Source organism: Pseudonaja textilis, chromosome 6 (assembly GCF_049901715.1).
Source record: "Pseudonaja textilis isolate UNSWEBS1 chromosome 6, rPseTex1.2, whole genome shotgun sequence".
Taxonomy (NCBI): Eukaryota; Metazoa; Chordata; class Lepidosauria; order Squamata; family Elapidae; genus Pseudonaja; species Pseudonaja textilis.
Genome location: NC_141995.1, coordinates 16,923,401 through 16,946,348, shown reverse-complemented (window position 1 = coordinate 16,946,348; position 22,948 = coordinate 16,923,401). Strand labels below are relative to the sequence as shown.

Below are 22,948 nucleotides of genomic sequence, written 5' to 3'. Positions count from 1 at the left end.
AGAGCGATCTAAGATGGCGACGGTGGAACCGGTGAGTGTCCTTATTCCCGTTTCCTCCCTTCGGTTTTACCACCACCACTCCTTCTCCCTCCCGCCTTCCTCTTTTTCTCCGCCCTCGCTCTGTCACGTAGGCTTCCGCGAAGATTGTGAAAAGGCCGCTCGGCCCTGAAGGGGGACCCAAAAAATCTCAGCCAGAAAGCCGAAAAGGGGGGGGGGGAGAGATGGTTGGCGAAGAGGGAGGGCGACAGACACTGGCCTGGAAAGTGGTGTGTGTGCGCGCGCGCGTGGCGCGCGTGTGTACGGCGAGCGAAAGGCGCCGGCGTGTGCGATGGAGCGCCTTGGCGGGAGAAGGCGGATGGGAAGACCTGGGAGGCCGGGGTGGGGGAGACTCCGAGCGCGTGAGGCGAACGGCCAGGATTGTGCCGTCACAGTTCAGGCGGGGGCGTTGAGGGGACGACCGGGAGGGGTCGTGTGACGGGTGAGGTAGAGAGAGGAAGGCCGAAGACGGCCGGCGGGTGCAGGGCGAGGAGAATTCACCACGAGAGAAGAAGGCGGAGCTCGGTGGGACTCTGGGCCCCCCAATCCTGGACATAACTTCTCTGTAATTCGCTAGCGGAGAGGGCCGCTTATGCCGGCCTGTGTCTCCCCGCGCCTGCCAGACTCCAGAGTGCCCAAACACCGGCGGAGAATCCCTTCCTCCACCGCTCCCATCCCTGATTTTCGTGGCTGCTCTCAATGCTGTCACAACACCCGTTTGTTTCCTCTCGAGCGATACTGTCCTGCTGTCGCCGAAGTAGGCGACAAAAATTGCTTTTTGTTTAGATCCTTGGCTTAACTTGTTCCTCCCCCCCCACATCATCATTTCCCAAGAAAAGTATACTTATAATTGAATTCCATAGAACCGGCTGGGGGGTAAAAAAAAAACACCTCAAATTCTTTCACAGGGGCATAAGTTGGAGCGGATGTGTACAGTACAGGCCAGATCATACGTGGTACTTAAGTTTTCAACTTTTCCATAAAGAAGGTTGTCTCTGATTTAGTCCTTTATACACTCGCCTTATACTTAAATAGATTTGCTCATCTTTCTCCCCTAGCTGTGCAGAATTTTTAAGGCCAAACATTTTCAAATACTAATTTGTTGAAGGAAAAGAGCCCATCATATTTCTGCCCCCCCTTGCAACGTATTGTATTTTAAGTTGAGTGTAGGAGTTGACATGCAATGGAAGATGACAGTAGTAATACTAAGGGGAAAATACTGGCATTGAACCAAGAGAACTGCAGTTGGCACTGACACTGTAGGTAGTGGCAAGTTAAATACTGAAGTAGTATTTCGCTACATACAAAAGGAAAGAGATTTCCCAGGGCATAGCATGTATATACTATGTGCCTCTGCATCTACTTATAAAAAATGTCAACTATCATGTTCCAGAGTAGGCACAATTTACAAGTGTATTATTTTTCTAGTCCATAAATGTTGCCAGGATAATACAAGGTTTTTAAGCTCAGAAGAAAAAGACTATGGAATGATCCATTATTACCATTAGATTACAGCTTTAACAGTTTTCGCCTTTTTGGAAACTCCTTTTCTGATAGACTTCACACATTCCTAATTTTAAAACTTTTATAAGCGCTATCAGTTTCCAACGCAAATAGAGAAAAAAAGTGCATGTATACAGAAAACTTTGAATCATCATGATTGAAAGCCATTCTGGATTATGTAGTTTAGTAAAGGTAAGCTGAAATTTTGAATATGTGCATCTGTGTTATTTTAATTTTACTTACTTGAAAGACGGGCTTATTAAATCTATAACATGAAGGAAAGACATTGAACATTCATATAGTTTTGTTATATTATGGGAATGAACTTCAAAAACATTCAACTACTAGCAAAATCAATGAGACCAAATATATATTTAGTTCAGAAGTTTTATTGTGTGCAGAAATTTTAGTTGATGCTTCTCTTTTAAGAAAAGTGTTTATTAAAAAGTAGCTTTCATAAGCTAATTTACCATTTCACACAAGTATAAAATGGGTTCAGTTTTCAGATGATCCCAAATATGCATAAGATTAATTTCATTCCTGTTTAGATTGAAGTTAAAGGGACGACAAGTCTGTGTTGTTGGTTATTGAAAGATTTTCTTCGCCTAAGGTATAATATATCTTATAACTGCAGCTAAGAGAACAGGTAATAAAATTGAAAGTTACATATTTAATCAGTCTGTAGACTGCTAATATCAAATGGTTCTTTTTATATGCTAGTTTTAGCTAATATAATTTTTGTGTACCATTTGTTAGATGGTAATATCACTATATCCAGATACTCTAGCATATAGAATGTACAAAATAAAATCCTCATAGTTATGTTCATTTCTCATAGTACTTTTCATTTAGAAATAATTCTTTTGTACCTGAATTATTATATTTAGCCTTTGTTAAGGGGAAGAAAAATTTCTCCTCAGATTTTATAGATATAAGCCTAAAAAGTGGCAGGAGTATACCATTTATATGACAGTAGAGGTGTCTTCTTACAGGTAGTCCATGTTTAATGACTACTTGTTCAGCACGTTACAACAATGTGAATGAGTGGTACTAAGATCAGTCCTCAAAGTTCTGGCCACCATAACACCCTATCATTGCAATGTGGGTGTTTGGCAACCAGCTCACACAACAGTTGCAGTATGCCATGGTCATGTGATTGCCATTTCAACCTTCTTTGCTGACTTCCTTCAAGCAAAGTCAATGGGGGAGCTGGCAGGGAAGGTTGCAAGTCACTCAGATAAGTCTCCTGTGTCCAGCAACTTCACCCAAATCTTGTGCGCCATCTCTCACCCATTTGGCAAGCAGCCACCCAAGCCTTGCTGTGCTTGCACCATACTCACATTATGTGTTTACCCCTCCCCTGCAAAATTCATTTACAACTTATTGGCTTGCTTGCAAGCCAACTGGGACTTTAAACTTCCTGCTACTTTCCCCACTGTCTTTGGTTGTTGGAAGCCAGCAGGAAGTTGTGAGAAGATCCTCACTTACCAACCCTAAGCCTAAAATGTAATGATGTCATTAAGTGATGGGACATTAGGAAATTCCATTCCATTTACCATTGTTAAGTATCCAGAAAAAGTACTATATATCTAAACCCACTGAAATCAATACTAAGTTAGTCATAACAAATGTTTCTCACTAATTTTTTGAGAGCTTAATGTAGTTTTATCTGCAACTGTCCTATTACAGTATTTTCTTTTTGTATATTTTATACAGCGGGTGTCCATAAAAGAAGTTTGCAATAAATAACATTTGTACATGTTTTCTAATCAAATATATTACAGTGTTACAATTGATAGTGATTTGTTCATACCTTAAATTCTATCATGTTTTAATATCCCAGATCTTAATGAAATATATAGAAAGGGAGACGTATGCAAGAATTCCCTATGAAAATGCAGCTGTTTACAATGTAGTAAAGTTAGCAATAATTCAAAACATATGTTGATTGGTACCATTGTCTGCTCGATTTTAATCTAAGTTATACATTTGGAGTATACATGTGGCCTATGGTAATGAATCACTTAATAGTATGTGCTATGAGAATTACTGCATTAAGAAAGGTTAGTTTGCTAAATTTGCACACATTTGATAATATAATCCTCCGTGGAGAAATAGATTACATCTTATTGTTTCAGACTTGTGAACTTTACAGTCATTCTAATTGTTCTAGAATGCCTATATTCGGAAAATATAGACATATCCATATTAAAAAGATTTGCAAATGTTAATGGCAGAATATTTGAACATGGTGGTTATCTTTTAAATAAATCTTTATGCATAATATATTATTCCTTATAAAGAAGAAAGTTAATTGTTTGTTTTGTTTGTCTAGGAAACCATTTCTAACCCTCAGACTTCAGAAGAAGAGAAAACTGAGACACCAGCAAGTCAGGAGATTGTGAGTCCTGAAACATACGTTAAGCATCCATTACAAAACAGGTGGGGCATGTTTCCTTTAAATTGTGTAATAGCATGTTCCAAAACAGAATTAATTAGATATTTTGGAATGCATTTTTTAAAATGCAGAATACATATCCACAAACATCCTCCTTTTGAAAAGTTGGGGAACAGTTGTCTTTTATGTTAAATTACAGGTCCTTTATGACAACCTCTGAAATGTTGTATGTTCTCTTTAAGTTTCAAGAGATTTCAGCTGAAAAACACTACATAACAAGATTCCAAATCACTGTGTTGCAATTTTAAACTGTAAAGTATAACATACTAACCTACCACATGTTTCATACTATGATTTGTATACCATACAGTAACAATTTGAAGTGCAGTGTTGACAGGTAAATAAGTTCCTGGTTTAAAAGTCAGTTAATTTTCCTATCTACAGTAGTTTGAGCCAAATCGTACTTTGGATTATAAATAGTATTTGAGATAATCTCCCTATTCAGAATATTAAAAAAGTATAGTTTCTTTCCAGGATATTACTTTTGATTGCAATTAAAATCTTTGCCCCAATTTTCCTTAGTCATCTTAATAAAGTAGAATGTGGTTGATGACTGGGTCAATACTTTCAGGTTTTCGTTGACAGAACAGAGCCTGCTGGTCTCAGAATTGTTACAAAAAAGGTTCAGCGAATGCAAAACTGCTAAGCCCTGAGAAATAATTGATTTTATCTAATTTTAATAAAAATGAACACACACAATGTCAGCATTCCAACCAAATTCTCCATTTTCAATTCAGCATTCAGCATCAAAGTCCATCCAAATAAGAATTTATTAGAGAATTTATAATGGCACATCTGGGAAAAACCGAATCTGAATTCCTGCATTTTCTGATTCAAGATGGCAGGGGCTGACACACATATTTTTATTTTTCCTTTCTCTGTTCAGTTTTTGGAGCCCAACTTTCCATATACAACTCAAGATCTTAAAACCGCTCTTGATATTATAAAAATTGCCCATACCTGTTTTGGTTAATATGTCTACCTCCTGTTTTTGGTCTGTTTAAAAATGTAAATGCAACCTTGAGCTACTATACAAGGCACTAAATAAATTCAGAATTTCAGAAATGATATATAGCATCAGTGATATAAAACTACTAAGGTGATTCAAGGAAATAACCTTAAAAATCTTACAAACTATGATTACAGTAAACAGTACTACTAATTAAATGTGCATATGAACTTACGTATGATATCTTTTAATTCTTTAGGAGGATTTCTTTTTCAGTTTCCAACTAGAATGATTTATCAGCAGTAATCATTCCAAAATTGTATGGCATCCTTCAACCTGCAGTGTTATTCTAAGTTGAAAACCAATTTCTAAAAATAAGTATTTTGTGTCTCTGTATTACTTGCTTTATATACTGCATTTATTTATTTGATTTATGATTTTTCTGCATGACAATGTTATTTTCAGTAGCATTTACAGATATAATGTCTACGAAATATCTGTATAAAAATACACTTTCACTTTCTCCCACGAGCTGTTCAGAGCATCCAGAAGTGCTTCAGTCTCTTCTGGAAAGGCTGGGCTTAAAACTCCGAGACGCTCCTCCTCCTCCACGGGACACCTCGCCAGCTTCCCCTAGTTTTAGCTCAGCCTTCGTGGTAAGAGGTTGTGCACTCCCTGACTGGAACCGTTTTCTGATTCAGCTAGTCAAAATTCAGGTTTGCTCTTGGGTTAATTCGGCTTGTAAATTTTTCCTCAATTAATTTGGTGATTTCAAGGCTTGTGGCTCTATTAGGTCATCCCCCCGATCAGTTTGAGAGCAGTTCTTTGTGGCTGGCAGAGCCTGCCACTCCTCAGGCAGCCTGCGACGGCCGCTTCAGGCAATTAGCTTATCTAATCCCCCGATTGTCTTATCTCTGCATCTTGGCGGAGTGCTCACAGCCACGGCTCACTTCTCCTTGCTGTTTCGACTGACAGGATCATTTATCTGACAATTTAGAGAGTCAGCAGCAGCGGCTCGTTAAGCTGCTTAGGCAATTAACATCGGATATTCTGCCTTCCCGCCATTTTCAATGGCTGGCTTCAAGTTCGCGCCTAAATATCACAGGCGCCATTCCTCGCTGGTTTCCCTTCTTGGGGACCGGGGCAAGTACCTTCCCACTCCACTTCCCTAGCATTATTTCTCTTTTATCTTGCTGGCGTTGGATAAGCAGGCTAGTCCTTAAGCAGGACTTTTTTTTTTCTTTTTGCAATTGCTTTTGGATCATTACATTGGAGTGAAGCTGCAAGTGCCATTTCAAACAGCGGGACGTTTTTGACAGGAAAGGATCCATCCAGGCCCTGTATAGCTGGTTTCCCTTGTTGGGGACCAGGGATCCAGAATATTTCTTGCTTGGAGCGCTTGGGGGTTTCCCTTGTTGGGGACCCTTAGATACTGTTTCCCATATACATAGTTTTACCTGTAGATATAGGCACGTATATGTATGTGTGTGTGTGTGTATATACATATATATATAGGCTTACACTCCTGGAGAAGCGTTCACTTTCAACCACAGGGGTAGGCATCACCCCTGAGTACAAATAATAATAACAATAACAACAACAACAACAATAATATTTTTTTAAAAAAATTAAAGTTAGAGGAATGAGAATCAGTCCTCCACAATGGAAGGTGACAACGTCTTCTGCTCCAAGACAAATAAGTCTCAAGATAAGTCAGTGGGCCCCAAAAAGGCCTCTAAGGCAACGGATAAGGATGCCCATAGACGGCACCAAGCCTTGGAAAGGCAGTTGCAGAAACAGGCCAGGGAGGCGGACAAGGTGGCTATGACACAACAATCGGATCAGGGACCAAGAACATTTTTGGGGCCCTTGGACTTATCCACCCAGCCCAGACAGGCTATTTCTGGTCAGCCTCCCATAGCCATATCTCCTCCAATGAGCACTGCCCGGCAAATCTTCACCCCTACGGCCGCCGGTTTAAGACGAGGAGGAGGGATTACCTGAGACTATTCCCATCGAAATGAGGCAATGGATGGAGATGGCCATACATTGCGGCTGGAGTGCAGCAATCCATCCGGACCAGGCACTTTTCGGCTACTTCGGACGCAGGATCCCTGTCTGCTTGATCGTTTGCGCATATGGGACATCATCAAACTCAGGTATTCCCCAATATTCTTGACATACCGGTCCAAGGTCTTCAGGAGGAGGTGGAATTAGATGACCAGGATGTTCCCATGGAGGTGGGGTCGATCCATCAGATGGACTTGGGGTTGTCAGAGGCTGACCCACTAGAATGAGGAATGTCGGATGACAAAGGCCTCATTCCGGACCAACCTACCTTTTCTGGCCTTTTTCATCCGCACCTCTTTAAATCTTTACTTTTCAAAGCAAAGAACATCGCTAAACTTGGCACATCAAGCCCTCATCCATTGTCAACAGGGTCTCAGGACGAATCCGAGGATCTAATATTCTCACAACCGGCTAACGAGGCAGAAACTATTCCTGTCCCTCGTATGTTTGCTGAATTAGTACAAAATCAATTGGCATCAGCAGCATCCTACCCAGCCCCAACAGGGTACGATAAACGATATTATAATTTGGCACCAGAGTTTTCAAATTTTCTCAAAACGCCGGAGGTGGATGAGCCCATTGTGGCACTTCCCTCTTTGAGGAAGCTCTGAGACTGGAGGAAAAGAGAGCAGAGTTGGCACTCCGTAGGGCGCATGTTTCTGACGCCTGGGCCATTAGGGCAGCTACAGCTGCATCCTTTTTTACATGGTCCTCCCTATGATGGCTCTTCCACTTGAGGGATATATTGCCAGAGTCAAATGTCAGAGCCCACCAGGACATTGCTAAGATTATTGCAGGGGCAGAATTTTCCGCCGACGCCACATTTAATGCAGTCAAATTCTTGTCTAGAGCCATAGCATCTCGCGTATCAGCATGGAGACTGCTATGGCTCAGACATTGGCAGGCGGATACGAAGCATAAATGCAAGCTGGCATCAGCCCCAATATCGGGATAAATTATAAGCAGTGTCTTGCTTATTGAGAATAGAAACAAGAAAAAAGTGCTTCCCCCTCTTTTTCAGAGGTCTGAAAACAGAACACCCCAGTCGTTTCGAAGGGGTTCCTTTCGGTCCTACTATCAAGGCCCATACGTTCCCAGATCGCAGATAACATCAAGCTACAGGCCCAGTTTTAGACAGGATAGGTCGGAATCTTCCAATAGAGGTGAGCGGGGAGGCCAAAACAGAAGAAACCCCAGAGGTACCGGAGGCTGATTTTTTCGTCGCCCCAAGTGAGTCCTTGACAGCAGCTCCCATTGGAGGGCGGCTAAAGGGGCGGTTTGCTGATCAATGGGACAGCTCTACCTCTGATGCGTGGGTCGGGGACTCTGTTAGGTTTGGTTTGGCGCTAGAGTTTCAATCCTCCCCTCCGAACTTTTTCATTAGGAGCCCTAGGTCCACGGACCCCATTAAGAGAATGTTGATGCAGGAGGCTATCTATCATCTTCTGCATATTTGGGCCATTAGAGAGGTCCCATCTGAACAACGAGGTCAAGGCTGTTACTCTCTACTGTTTGTGGTCCCAAAGAGTTCAGGGGGCTGGAGGGCAATTCTGGACCTCAAACGTCTGAACAGATCATTGGTTTATCGAAAATTCAAGATGACTACTCTCCAGTCCATTCTGCTCAGCATCAGAGAGAACGATGTCCTGACCTCTATAGACCTGACAGAGGCTTATCTACATATACCAATTAGATCTGCTCACTACAAATATCTTAGATTTTGCTATTGTGATCGGCATTATGAATATATCGCCCTGCCATTCAGTCTGGCTTCGGCCCCTAGGACTTTTACCAAGGTCCTAGCAGCTTTGGCTGCCTCCCTCAGGATCAAATCTATTTGTTTACAGTGTTATCTGGATGATATTTTAATTTTGTCATCTTCCAGACATCAAGCAAATTTGGATACCAAGATTACTCTGGAGACTCTTCAAGGTCACGGCTTTTCCATAAATTGGGATAAAAGCCATTTGATCCCTTCAACTAGGTTAGTTCATTTAGGGGCAGTGATAGATACCGTGGAGGGCAAGGTTTTTCTCTCTCTGGACAGGTTGAATAGCATCCAGTCCTTGGCCAGAGAGATCAGAGCCTTAAAGAGGGTTTCCCTGGCAGTTCTGTCTCAACTGTTAGGGAAACTGATTTCTTGTATTTCCATTGTGCCTTGGGCTCGATTCCATTCTAGAGATCTGCAATGGTTCCTGCTACCTTTCCAGTGATCCGGAAGAGCCACTTCCAACGTCCGGATAAAGTGTTTCGCAAAATGTTCTCCGATCGCTCCGCTGGTGGTTGGAAAACACAATAAACAAGGGGTGTCCTTGCAGGGCAACAATCACAACCGATGCCAGCCTGGTAGGATGGGGAGCTCACTTCCAATCCCACACTACACAGGGAAGTTGGACTATTTCCGAACAATCACAAAGCATCAACCTGTTGGAGCTGCGAGCAGTTCATCCGGCATTACGCAGTTTTCTACCCCTTTTCCAATCACACCACGTTCAGGTCTTGACAGACAATATCACAACCAAGGCCCACGTAAACAGACAGGGGGTACCCACTCCAAACTTCTGATGCTGGAGACAGCAAGGTTGTTCAAGTGGGCCGAGGCCAATCTGTTTTCGCTCAAGGCAGAGCACATAGCTCAGCAGGGCCACGATAGATCAGACAGAGTGGCGCCTACACCCGTCTCTCTTCCAGGAAGCAGTGTGGAGGTTTGGGCAACTGGTGATCGATCTATTTGCCTCTCCCCTCAACCCCAATTGCCCCAGTATATTTCAAGGTACCCGACTCGGGGCGGAGGCCGTCAATGCCCTGTGATGTCAGTGGCCTCCCAGACTTCTGTATGTGTTTCCTCTTCTCCCTGTAATACCCAGGTTGATCCAGAAGTTATTGGAAGAACAAGCAGAATTGATATTGGTCGCCCCTTACTGGCCCAGGTGAACGTGGTTCGCGTACCTACAGGACCTCTCGAGAGAACAACCTTGGAAAATTCCACCATCAAGGGTTTCTCTCTTTCAAGGGCTGGTATTTCACCCGGACCCACAATGGCTCAGCCTAGTCGTATGGAGATTGAGCAGAGCCGTTTAAGGACCCAACAGATTTCAGAGGATGCCATTGCCGCCATACAAGCATCCAGACGGTCCTCAACAAATCATATATATGAGGCCACGTGATCCACTTTCTGTCGCTGGTGCCAGGGGTCTAAGATCAACCCAACCGCCCCATCAATAGGACAATTATTGGACTTTTTACAGGAGGGGTTGACCAAGGGCCTATCTCCAAATACTTTACGCAGACAGGTGGCGGCCTTAGCCTCAGTGATATCCTGGGGTGACCTTCGTTCCATAGCACACCATCCACATGTCCGCAGCTTTCTTAAGGGTGCTGCAAACTTACGACCTCCTGTAATTCACCGTTATCCCACTTGGGAGCTCAACAAGGTGTTAACCGCACTTACAACTGGCCCGTTCGAGCCTTTAAGAACCGCTAGTCTCAAATTCCTGGCATATAAGGTGGTTTCTTAATTGCGATTACATCAGCAAGGAGGATTTCCGAATTGGCAGCATTGCCAATGAGAAAGGACCTGTGCATGTTTCATGCGGACAGAGTGGTTCTCAGATTGGATCCATCGTTCACCCCTAAAGTAAATTCAGTCTTCCACAGAGCGCAGGAGTTGGTGCTTCCAAATTTTTGTCTGAAACAATTTCATAGACTGGAGCATCAATGGCATCAACTTGATGTTCAAAGGGCGTTAAGCATCTATCTAGACTGCACGGCGGCATTTCGAAAATCTGAGGCTCTTATCCTTCAGCCCATCCACTTTAGGACACAAGGTGTTGTCAACAACCATTGGTAGATGGTTGAGAGCCACCATAGCTAAAAGTTACAAATGCCAGTCCATCTCAGTTCCTAAGGGCATTACAGCCCACTCAACAAGGAGTGCGGCAACATCAGCAGCACGGGCCACACGGGCTTCCATAGATGAAATTTGCAGAGTGGCAACTTGGGCTTCACCATCGCCCTTTGTCAGAAATTATAAAATTGATGTCTATGCATCAGTGGACGCTTCATTTGGCAGAAGAGTCCTGCAGAGGGTCCACAGAATTTAGGAGTGGATTTCGATCCAGACCGAGTCCCTCCCTAAGAACAGGCCAAGCTTTGGTATGTCCCACTTCTGGATGCTCTGAACAGCTCATGGGAGAAAGGGCGTTGGTACTTACCTGATACACCCATTCTCTGTGAGCTGTGAAGAGCATCCAGCCCCACCCATTTCTTTCCATCTGGTGGGGTTCCGTTCCGGTCAGGGATCTAGATTAGGTGATGAGTTCCGGACTTTGGCACTCAGTCTTTGCAAAACTGGGGGACTCTGGGGAGGTGTCCCGTGGAGGAGGAGGAGCGTCCCGGAGTTTTAAGCCCAGCCTTTCCAGAAGAGACTGAAGCACTTCTGGATGCTCTTCACAGCTCACAGAGAACGGGCGTATCAGGTAAGTACCAAGGCCCTTTTTCAAATTGGAAGGAATACTTTGTCTGATTCATTGTAATCAGGCATCTCCAACCCATGCCACTAGTAATTTAAGACAAGTCCTCAGCCTCCAGTCTGTGGACTGGCACTGGGCCGTACAAACAATCAAAGCCCCATCTGCAGGATGCAGGCAGCATGTGAAACCACGCCCCCGCCAGTCCCTGGTGCCCAAAAGGTTGGGGGCCATTGATTTAAGCGACAATAATGTAGTATATGCAAAACAAAACACTTTCATCTCTAGAATATTTTGTTTTTGTCAGAATATTTTTTTCCTTTGAAATTTAAATTACTTTTTCTTCCGAAAGAAACGTTTTGAAGAATATATGAAATTCAAAGTGACCTGTTTAGGGGAAACCTTTTCAGAAACAAACGTCTTCAATCTATATGTAATTGCAGCACTGTACCTTATATATTATGCATACCGTATATGTTTATAATCATTTTCAAATTTTATTGATTAGCTTTGTTTAATGTTTGTATTAATCCTTTGCAAAATAGAATTATTTTCTAGAAGGCTATTTGCATTTTTAAAGGATTATATAAAAAGTGGCATTTTACCTCTTAATTGTCCAATTCTGTATTACAGCTCATTTTTGCCATTTACCCTTTCTTTTTGCTGAATATATTCAGGGTTACTATAGTTTGATCTATTGGTGATAGACGGTAGTTGATAGATTAAGTTGCAAAATCATGTTTTTTAAAATTTTGATTAGGCCAATAAAACAAAATTTAAAATACCAATCCTTCTGCAAGTCATACCTATTACAACAATCAGTTTTATGAGTACTAGACTTTAGGGTGGTACCATGTATATGACATGTAATCTGATTCTTCCTCAGAACAATTGAATGATATATATATATATATTTTAATGGGGGAGTTGGTATAAGGAATCCTAGTTTTTGAATCAGATAAATTAGTTGATTCATTTGTCAGCTAGCTATAAGTGCTACTAGAAGTTTATAAGTTACTTAAAGTTGTGTTTCAAAGATATAGTTCAAACTGATTTCCTTAGGATCTATTTCCAGAAAATGGAAATTTGGGAAAGGAGGATAGTTTGGTTATAGTCATTATATAAACATAGATATGAGTTCAGATTTATTCTATAGTAGAATTGTTCACATTTAGAATCTCCATTGTATGCCTAAGTGCTCATTCTTGAATAAAATAATGGAAATGAACATTAAACCTGCATAGTTTTGTGTATTCTTGTTTTGTATTTTTCTTCCCAAATTTCTTCATATGTTATGATTTTAATCTCTGCCTTTTAAAATAATAATTGTATGCCAATATAAAGTCATTATTTTTTTCAGGTGGGCACTCTGGTTCTTTAAAAATGACAAAAGTAAAACTTGGCAAGCAAATCTTCGTCTGATCTCAAAGTTTGATACTGTTGAAGATTTTTGGGCGTAAGTAAATTATAGACTTGAAACTTGAGTGTTTTCCATCTCATCTATTATTGAGGGTTATATATAAAAAAATATAGAGGAATAATTTGAATGAGAGGAAATATTAAAAGACAAAAGGGAAGTGAATTTGTAAAGGACACCTATGTACTATTAAAACTCTTGTGTCTGTAATGTTTAATTGTGAAATAGTGCATTATAGGGCAACAGTTTTTGAACCAATATACCAAATGGGCTAATTTACAGAATACTTCCAAAATCCGGGACACATGACTCCTATGGGATTGAAATTGGCAGATTTGTGGTTGCTTCAATGCTTCTGTGGCACTGTCCGGGGGCTCAGTAAACTGGTCCATCTCTAGCTCTCCAAAGCCTGGCTAGACTCATCCCACCATTGGCTTCTAGAGGGCAGTCAGCCCTAGTCATGCTGGCAGAAAGTCAGAAGTTGCTTCTTCTCCCACTGCTTTTTTGCCCAATCATTCTGTTTTTCTGTTTACGTAAGGAAATATCTCTAAAATGATGACCCAGTGGATCATGGGTTATCTAATTTAGACTTAAGTTTGGAAAAGTTGAAGGCATTAAATATTGTTGCCTGCTACAATTATAAAAAGAGGGCACCTAGGAGACTTGAAGTGATTGGCTCTGTGAAGTATTAGAAATCCTGTGAACTGTGTTCTCAAGTATTGTGATGATGACAGTGTTGAATTTGTTTTTAAAGTAATGATTATATGACTTTAAATACAGTTTTTCTTTTAATAATTGCTATTAAGAATTATTAAAACTTATCTCCAAAATTTAAGATAATATATGTGTTTTTTGACATTTGCACATCTATAATCTTTAATATTTGTGCTAGAGTTCACTTCATTGATTGTACTTACATTTTTTTCCAAAATAGGTTATATAACCATATTCAGCTCTCTAGTAATTTAATGCCTGGTTGTGATTACTCACTTTTTAAGGTATGTGGAATAAATATTTGAGTCTATTTCATCTTGTTAGGCTATTTTGGATGTAATCTGCTAAGTAAAATGCTTTAAAGGATATACAATTTAATAAAATATTGTGTTGTAAAAGAGTATTAATAAAACTTACTACAGAGTAACTTATTGACTAGTTTCTATGGTTATAATATGGGATTTCTGTGTTAAAGTACATCTTAATATTTTGATATTTTCAAGAGCTGAGGATAAAATACATAATAAAAATTTGTTTAAATGTTGCTAATCTTGTCTTTCCTATTTTACCAGTCACTGTCTCTATTTTTATTGTGTTGCAAATTAAATTAATGTTCCATTTCTGTCAGAAGAGTAACATTAATTTTTTAAAAAGCACTGATATTTTTTTGTGCATGACTTAAAATCTTAGTTAATATAAAGGTAAATAAATTTCAAATATTTAAAAATGAATTGTGTGAATTACACATGTGGATATTGTGTTTTATATTAAACTGCACTTTTTAGGATGGTATTGAACCCATGTGGGAAGATGAGAAGAATAAACGGGGAGGGAGATGGCTAATTACACTAAACAAGCAGCAGAGACGAAGTGATCTTGATCGCTTCTGGCTAGAGACAGTAAGTGATTTTTATATTGTTTGCTCATTTTGGCCACATTTAAGAGAAGAGTACTTTTCCCAATTTCTAAACAAAAAGTCAGGGTGTACCAAATCCATTCAGATAATTAATTGACCATAATTAGACCATTGCTATATCAGAGAGAATACAGAATAACAGTTGGAAGGTCTTGGAGGTCTTCTAGTCCAATCCCCAGCTCAAGCAGGAAACCTTACACCATTGGCAATACATTTTGTTCCTGGGTGGAGGCCTATAAAAACCATTGGTCTTGGAACTTTGTGGATCCTCCTAAATTCTGGAATTGGATTCAGGAGATGTATTACAAAAAAGATCATGCTGTCTTGGATTATCACGTCATATAGTCATCCTAAATATATAACAATGCTGACAATCACAAAACTAATGGCATTACAAGTTATAATGATTCTAAGGAGAATGCTGGAGCCAATTTTAGAGACTCGGTAGCTGAAAGTTTCATGTTTCTGGTATGCAATGTATTTGTAAGCCTATAAAATGTATTACAGGCCTGTTAATTGTCAGTGACCATTAGGAAAGTGTGGAGAGCATGAGTTCTTGAATCCTTTGTCATTGCTTAATAATAGTGCTGCTTGGATCACTTCTCAAGAAATGAAATTTAGAGTCGAGGAATTGACAACATCCTGAACCACTGGTCCAACTATCCCTCTCATAGGAATGCATTGAAGAAACTTTTCTCAATGCTTTGATTTGATTGATTCTTTTTCAAGCTCATTTTTCTTGTGTTTGTTTTGCTTCCGTATCAAACCTAGTGCCATTCTCTTCAACTCTTGCAGAATTATTTTTCTGATGATCAAACTGTAAGACTCCTTTTACGTGTTTTTTTTCAAATATAATGTTGGGTTGGAAAAAATAAGTTAGGGCAAGTATGCAGAGAAAAGTGTTGAAATTCTTTTCAATATCTTCACTAATCATAGCCATAGGAGGTTTCTGCATTAAAATAGTCTGTTTCTACTCTATGTGTTCAGGGAAACACAAAGTAACTTTGCTGTGGGTCGTGTGATAAGGAAGGTGGAAACTTGAGTATGAATCAGCAAGCAAAATTCTAACAGTCCCATAGGACAGTGCTCATCAATCTTTCCGCTTGCGGGGAGAGGGGATGGTTCTATGCTAGTGGCAGGCATAGGTGTGAACACACATAACTGCCATTTGTGCAAGCGACAGGAGCATACACTGCTCACACAAATGCAGCTGCATGCGTGCATATACTCACCTGCCACTTGCACAGCCCAGTTCTGAATGAGCCACAGCCCAGTAGTGGGCCATGGCCCGGGGACCCCTGGCATAGGATACATTTTTCTTGATTCATTTTTTTATCCACAGCTCTCAGTCTGATCTACCAATTTTTTGTTTTGCTGGCTTCTTTACCACCCTATTCCCATTGCCAAATTTAATCCTGTTCTAATACATTTTCAGAGAGTCATCCTGAAGTGAGCAGGACATTTACAATTATTTCTAATCCTGTTAGCAATAGCAACCATTGACAGTTTTTGTATTTTATTCAGTATTGGAGAACTAGGCATTCTCTCTTCCTTAAGAAAACATTGGGTGTTTAGGGAGGAGGGAAATGCTTCTTCTGCTGCCCCACCCAGATCCAGCCCATTTTCTAATCTTGCTCTTTCTATCTTTCCCCATTTGGTTCAGTTTGATCCATTTGGTTCAGTTTTCAGGGAGATATTCTACCATTATCTAGACAAGAGTCCCAACCCCTCTCTATTTACTTTTTATAGATTGCTTTATTTTGGAATATATTTGTTATATCAAATTGGTGACAGCTTTGTCTGGGTGACATTGGAGTGTCATATCTGAGATAAATTCTCAGTGGATGATATGAAGCCCATTCAATCATTCAAATTAGTGTGGCTTGTATGTTACGTTTTGGACCATAGATATCAATCACCCGTTTCTTGCAATTGGTCAAATTATGTTGACATGTTTAGATTTGTGAAGGCCATTGCATAATTATGTTTAAGGAAGTTCTGGCAAGTGAATAGAACTTGGAAAATAAATGCATCATTTTTTAAAGGAAATGTTTCTCCTTTTTTTAAAAAAAGCTGATTCATTCACTTTGGGTAAAATTGTCTTCAAATCAGGTGAATTAGTCAAAGTTAGGTCACCTATGAATAGTTTTTATAGCATAGTATGGCATAGCAAGCAGGCTGTGTATGCCCCTCCAAAATAAATACTGTTGGTATAAATATTTCTGGATTACAATTTTCAGTGCACTTGAGCTTTACTTCCCATTTTCCTTTGAGATTGAGTTGGCTTTATAGCTTTGATGATTGGAAATAAATCAGATTTTATTTAGTTCTCAACCTTTTCAGATATGAAATAGAATTGCACCATTTTGATCAGTTGCTTTAATACTTCAAGTACTAGACTCCTTAGTGATTCATTTTTTGCTGAGAGTGTTCTTTAATGAACAGTGATATAATGCTTTCCATATACCAGGTGTGCACATTTGAAATTATGACATGGGGTGTCATTAGCATACTTATATTATACAGTTTTCCTCCACTCCTTGCTGAAGATCACTGGCTGATTTTTCAGGAGTATCTGCAACACAAGCTGCAGACTGTGCACTGCTTCTCCTAGAGGCCTGCCTCCTCCAGTTCTACTGTCATCCCAAACAGCACCTCTCTGAAGAACATTGCCAACTCTCCTTCCTTGCCAGCCAATGGAGAGCGCTGCAGTTTGCCACTCTGCTGCCTCCTCTCTAAATGGGCCTGGCAAGTTCCCTTCAAGCAGATGAGAAAGGAGATGCTGCCCAGGAATGCACATGTCCTAGGGCAGCACCTTCACCCAACACCTGAAGCCCAGAGCACCAGCAGGAGGATGAAGGGGACAGTGGTGGAGGGCATCAGGATATGTGGCAGAGTGTAGGCACCAAAAGGGCAAAGTGGGGGAGATAGGCAAGAGGGGGGAATCAAAAGCAAAGCTTAGTTTGGCAGGGTAGAAGTGTGAGGTCTAACTACTGCAACTATAACTATTGAAACTGCTGTTGTTAAACAGTACACTCACAATGCTTCTTTTACAAACCACATTACTTAGCAATGGAAGTTAAGGTCCCAATTGTGGACATAAGTTACAGGTAAAAGTGGGTGAAATTCAAAGCAAAAACTAATTGTGCTGGCCCTCTGGCACAAGCCTTTAAGTCAGGGATATTGGTAATCTCTTGGTGTTGGATTAAGATCCAAGGGCTAGTTCTTTGCTCTTTCATGGATGTTAGTATTTATCAATAATCCAGTTTACTTAATTTTTTTCATGTTACCTTTCTTGATGGAAGAAAGGAAATTTTTGATGGCTAAGTCTCTTGTACTGTTCTTGAAACAGTCTTATTATACATGTTAACCATTAAAGAAGCTCTCAGATATAGATGGGCTTCTAAGTCAAATCTCTGGGGAGTTAAAAGTACCGTCTATAATAGGATTATTTGTGTAGCAGCTTTCAACTGAGAATTATTTTTCTCAGTAATCTATTGTAATTTGTCTTGGTGATACACTGAAATCAGTAGAAATTTATGTTATTATACGGTGTAATTTTTGTAAGTATTCAGTTGTATTTTGTTATTTAGTTATTATCTTCAATTTTGTAGCTGCTGTGCCTTATTGGAGAATCCTTTGATGACTACAGTGATGATGTATGTGGAGCTGTTGTTAATGTTAGAACAAAGGGGGATAAAATAGCAATATGGACTACTGAATGTGAAAACAGAGATGCTGTTACACATATAGGGTAAGTTGATGTGCAATTTCACAATTGTTGCTTTAGAAAATACTGATATTTCAGAAGCTTTGCTGTTATTTTTTGTTTGTTATGCTTTAATTCAGATATAAATTGTGTTCAGAGGAAACAGATCAACTTTATAATTTATGAAATTTATTTCAATACATCAAGATTTCAGGCATAATCCTAATCTGTGTTTAATGAAAAAGACTTCCAGTATCCTTGTCATGTGAAAGAAGTTAATACTCATTTTGGGAGGGCTGCTGTCAAAATTATGGCTGTTTATATTTGAACCAATTCATAATTTTCAGCAGACTATTGTACATACTTTTTTAGGACTCTCAAGATGATACATTAAGTAGCAAATGTGCCTAATAAGATTACATGGCAAATAAAGCCAGTTTGGTATAGCAGCTAACATTCTGTGCTAGAAATCAGGAGACCTATGAATTCTGGTCCATCTTTTGGGCATGAAAGCCAACTGGATGACTTTGGACCATTCACACTCTAAGCCCAACCCACCTCACAAACTTTTGGGAAAAAGAGGCGCGGGCATTAAATAAATACACTGTTTTGAATTGAGAAAAAAGATAACATAAAAATCAAATAATAGTGCAGGTAATTGTCATCTTACAACAGTTCATTTAGAGACCATTCAAAGTTACAATAGCACTGAAAAAAGTGACTTATGACTTTTTCACACAACTTGTTGCAGCATCCCCAAGTCACGTGATCAAAATTCAGATGCTTAGCAACTGATTGATATTTATGATTGTTTATTTATTTTATTTATTTATTTATCAAATTTATATTTCCGTCTATTCGCTCATGGCGACTCGAGGCATCTTACAGAATGTAAAACCATCATTAAAATAAAAAACAATAGAAACTAATAAAAAGAATCAAATAAATTAATAAAATACAATAGAACAAAATCTGGAAAATAAATAAGAAATACACCCCAACTCCCACCCACCCCGCCCCGATGACACCAAATCATACAAGCTGTTTGATGGCCTCCATCCCACTCTGGGTTCCCCAGGCATGCTGGCAGAACCAGGTCTTCAGTACCTTCCAGAAGAGTATTAGTGAGGGGGCCATTCTAATCTCTCGGGGAATGATCTTCCAGAGAGAGGGAGCCACCACAGAGAAGGCCCTTCTTCTGGATCCCTCAGGGATGGGACCCGTAGCATTTCCTGCCTTCCTCCTCTAATGGGTCGGGTAGATGTGACTGGTAAGAGACATTACCTCAGATAACCTGGTCTCAATCAATGAAGGGCTTTAAAGTGACAACCAGTACCTTGAATTGCACCAGGAAGCAAATGTGCAACCAATACAGCTCCTGAAGGAGAGGTGAAACATGCACATCGAGGTCCTCACAAAACCATGCAGACTGCTGCATGTAGCACCCGTTGCAATAATCAAGACACGAAGTGACTAGGACATGAGTGACTGTGAGTAGGGACCATTGGTCCAGGAAAGGGCGTAACTGGTGCACAACCCGCAGTTACGCAAAGGCCCTCCTGGCCACAACCGCCACCTGCTCTTCGAGTAGGAGTTGTGAGTCCATGAAAACCCCTAGATTACACACAGGGTCTGTTTGGGGTAGTGCCACCGCATCCAAGACCAAAGGTGGCAATTCTCCCTGAACCCAGAGCCACTCGATCTTGCAAAGGTTTAGTTTCAACCCATTGCTCCCCATCCAGCCCCCTAACAGCCTTCAGGTACTGCGAGAGGGAGGACACAGTAACATTTAATTCACACGGGCCGAGACAAACAGCTGATACCTCAGTCCATGGTGACAGATGATCTCACCTAGTTGCAGTATCCTGGGGTTATGTTATCACCTTTTGTGACGTTCTGACAATCAAAATCAGTGGGGAAGCTAGATTCACTTAACTATTGTGTTACTTACTTAACAGTTGCAGTGACTTAACAGTTGTGGTAAGAAAAGTCATAAAATGGGCCAAAAGTCACTTAACTATCTTCCTTAGCAACAGAAACTTTGGGATCAATTGTGGTTGTAAGTTGAGGATTACCTTTATTTTATTTTATGGCAAAAGAATTTGCCCAAATATTTTTTTCATATTGATATTCTACAAGGTCCATCGACATAAGAGTTAAGTCACAGCCATAATGAACAAATGTTGCAATGATAGTAGCTTTGTCTTTCATGTGCCAGTACAAGTGCAGTGTAAAATAAATAAATGCAATATCAAAAATAAATGCATGTACTCCAATCTAATAGCTAAGATAAGCAAACCTCAGTATTCTGAATAGCTTTTTATCAATTGTTAACACATAACAAGAATTCTGCATTAAAAATATTTTAGTTTCACAAAGATCCATTAAAAGTTCAATTAAAAATAAGCATTTCAGCACCTTTTAAAAGGAGTTGATTCCAGATGACTGGTACTAAATAAAAAAAATTCACTCATGGCTATTTTATCATAAGGAGGTGCTAGCTGAACAATTGAAATGAGCACAGAATAAAAGTTTTGAGCTGATTCTCCAAGTTACAAAATGCTCCTATGCATAACTCAGTAAGATAATAGCAGCAGCTTCTATTGACATTTTTGCAAATAGCCAAAAAGAGAAAGGTAGAAGTAATTCAGATGTCCAGAACACTGCAGTTATGAATACAAATCAAGGGGACAGAAAAAGCTGTAAGGTAATTTGGTCATTAAACAGTTTTAGTAATTCAAACTTGAGACACCTGGCATGAATCAGTTGCTTTGCTATTACTCTGATGGGGAGCTGACAAACTCTTATGAACATTAAAGTTACAAATTTAGATAGTTTAGTCATTTGGGCTTTAAGTGAAAGTCCCTCATCAGTTTGAACTCTGGATTGCTTTCTACTGAGGAGGCTCAGCTGACGGACCTAAAAATGAAAGTGGAGGTATAATCAGGAACTTAGGAAGGCAATGATCTTTAGATGTACAACCTCCTGGTTCCTATATCGATTACTAATTTCCAAAACAGGAAATGTTAATGTCAAATATTGAGTGAATAGTGGAATGACTTTTATTTAAAAGAAATGTAAACACGTCTGGTATATTGCATTTGGAGTTTAAACAATGAAAATTAATACCATGTTTTCTTATGAACAATGCTACTTAAATTTATATTTTGTGTTTTTAATTTCCCAGGAGAGTATACAAGGAAAGGTTAGGACTTCCTCAAAAGATAGTGATTGGTTATCAGTCCCATGCTGACACAGCTACTAAAAGTGGTTCCACCACTAAAAATAGGTTTGTTGTTTAAGAAGACACCTTCAGAGTATTTCATAGGAGACTGCGTCAAGCAATCGAGATTTGGGAGCTGAACCAAAGCCTCTATAAAAGCAGAGTGGACTGCATTTAAATCTGATTTCCATCTAAATGTTGCTAAATTTGTGAAACTCTCATTTGCTTTGTCTTGTACTTCTGTTTTCTTCCTCACCCCCACCCCACCCCATTTTTTGGCTGAAGGTAACCTTTTCCAATCAAAGAATTTCAGTGCAACATTTGTCCCTCAAATCCATATATGTCTCCCTAACCCATTCTCTGATGCTTCTTAAGAAAATAACTATTATATTAAAAAATGTCCTGAAAACAGTGCCATTTCTACAGGGGAATAAACTACTACTTTTTCATCTTTTCACTGTATGCAATAACATGTTTTGCTGGTTTGAAAGAAAAGTATGATGCATACATTTTTCTAGCAAATCTTTCTTTATACAGCATGATCGTTGCTGTAATTGATACTGATGGCTGCTAGATTTAATTTATTTGTTTCCCTTTTCTGATAACATTAGTGATATTCTGATTTCAGTTCTTGCTCATGTAACATTGGTGAAGGATCTGGGAATACGACAAAAGGTTTAATAAACATAATTTTGTGCAATCTATGGTAATTATTTTGTAATATCAAAGCTTTGCTACAAATTTCATGCATTTCAAGTCAAATCAGTGATATGTTTGTGTGATTTCCTGAACATAATTGTGGATTTTTAAAAATGTTAACACCAGAATTACATTCCTTACTAGAAATAGTATTCCTGTTTTTTGTATCTTATGCTGTATTTTAACACTTTGTATTCCTTAGGTTAAATTTTGCTTTGGTTTAAGTACGGCTCAAATAGAAAAGCAGTCCCATTCATATTAAGACAGTGTACAAAACTGTAAATAAAATGTGTACAGTGAATTGTCTTTTAGACAAGTAGATTTGTCCTTTTATTTCATTATACTGAAGTGCTTTGTACTACTTTTGACAAGATAGTCTCTGTTGTGGCCTCTGTTGTAGTGTATAGTCTAGAAAAGGATAAGTCTTAAACTACAGTGAATTCAAATCCTGGATTTGAATTAGATAGTATTATAGCCATATGCAATTCTTTGCTGTGGTTATAATTAGAATTAATATGCTCCATGTTTAGCTGCCAGGCTAGCATCTCTAGAAACCAAATGGCTATTTGAAAGTGTGCCTGGAGCAGCAAATGAACAACAGCAACAAAACCCTCTGGGTTTTGCTAAAAAAAAAAATTGGGGGGAGGGAGTATAAATTAGTCAATTACACATTTATTTTGAGAAATGTAGCAAAACGTTATTCTGGCACTTAATGCAGTTGTTGAGACAGTGGCAGATTAAAACTTATTTAAAGGAGATATTCTAAAATTGTCAATTTCAGTGTA

At 39.6% G+C, this 22,948-nt stretch overlaps 1 protein-coding gene across 1 annotated transcript; it reads left to right on the top strand.

Annotated features, from left to right (window-relative positions):
- On the top strand, positions 1 to 22,474 carry EIF4E (eukaryotic translation initiation factor 4E). Its single transcript, XM_026698301.2, has 7 exons — positions 1 to 31; positions 3,875 to 3,981; positions 12,846 to 12,941; positions 13,837 to 13,900; positions 14,402 to 14,515; positions 18,147 to 18,286; positions 21,429 to 22,474. Exons 1-7 carry the CDS (start codon positions 14 to 16, stop codon positions 21,541 to 21,543), a joined length of 654 nt encoding a protein of 217 aa, XP_026554086.1. The 5' UTR covers positions 1 to 13; the 3' UTR covers positions 21,544 to 22,474.
- Positions 22,475 to 22,948: the final 474 nt, after the last annotated feature.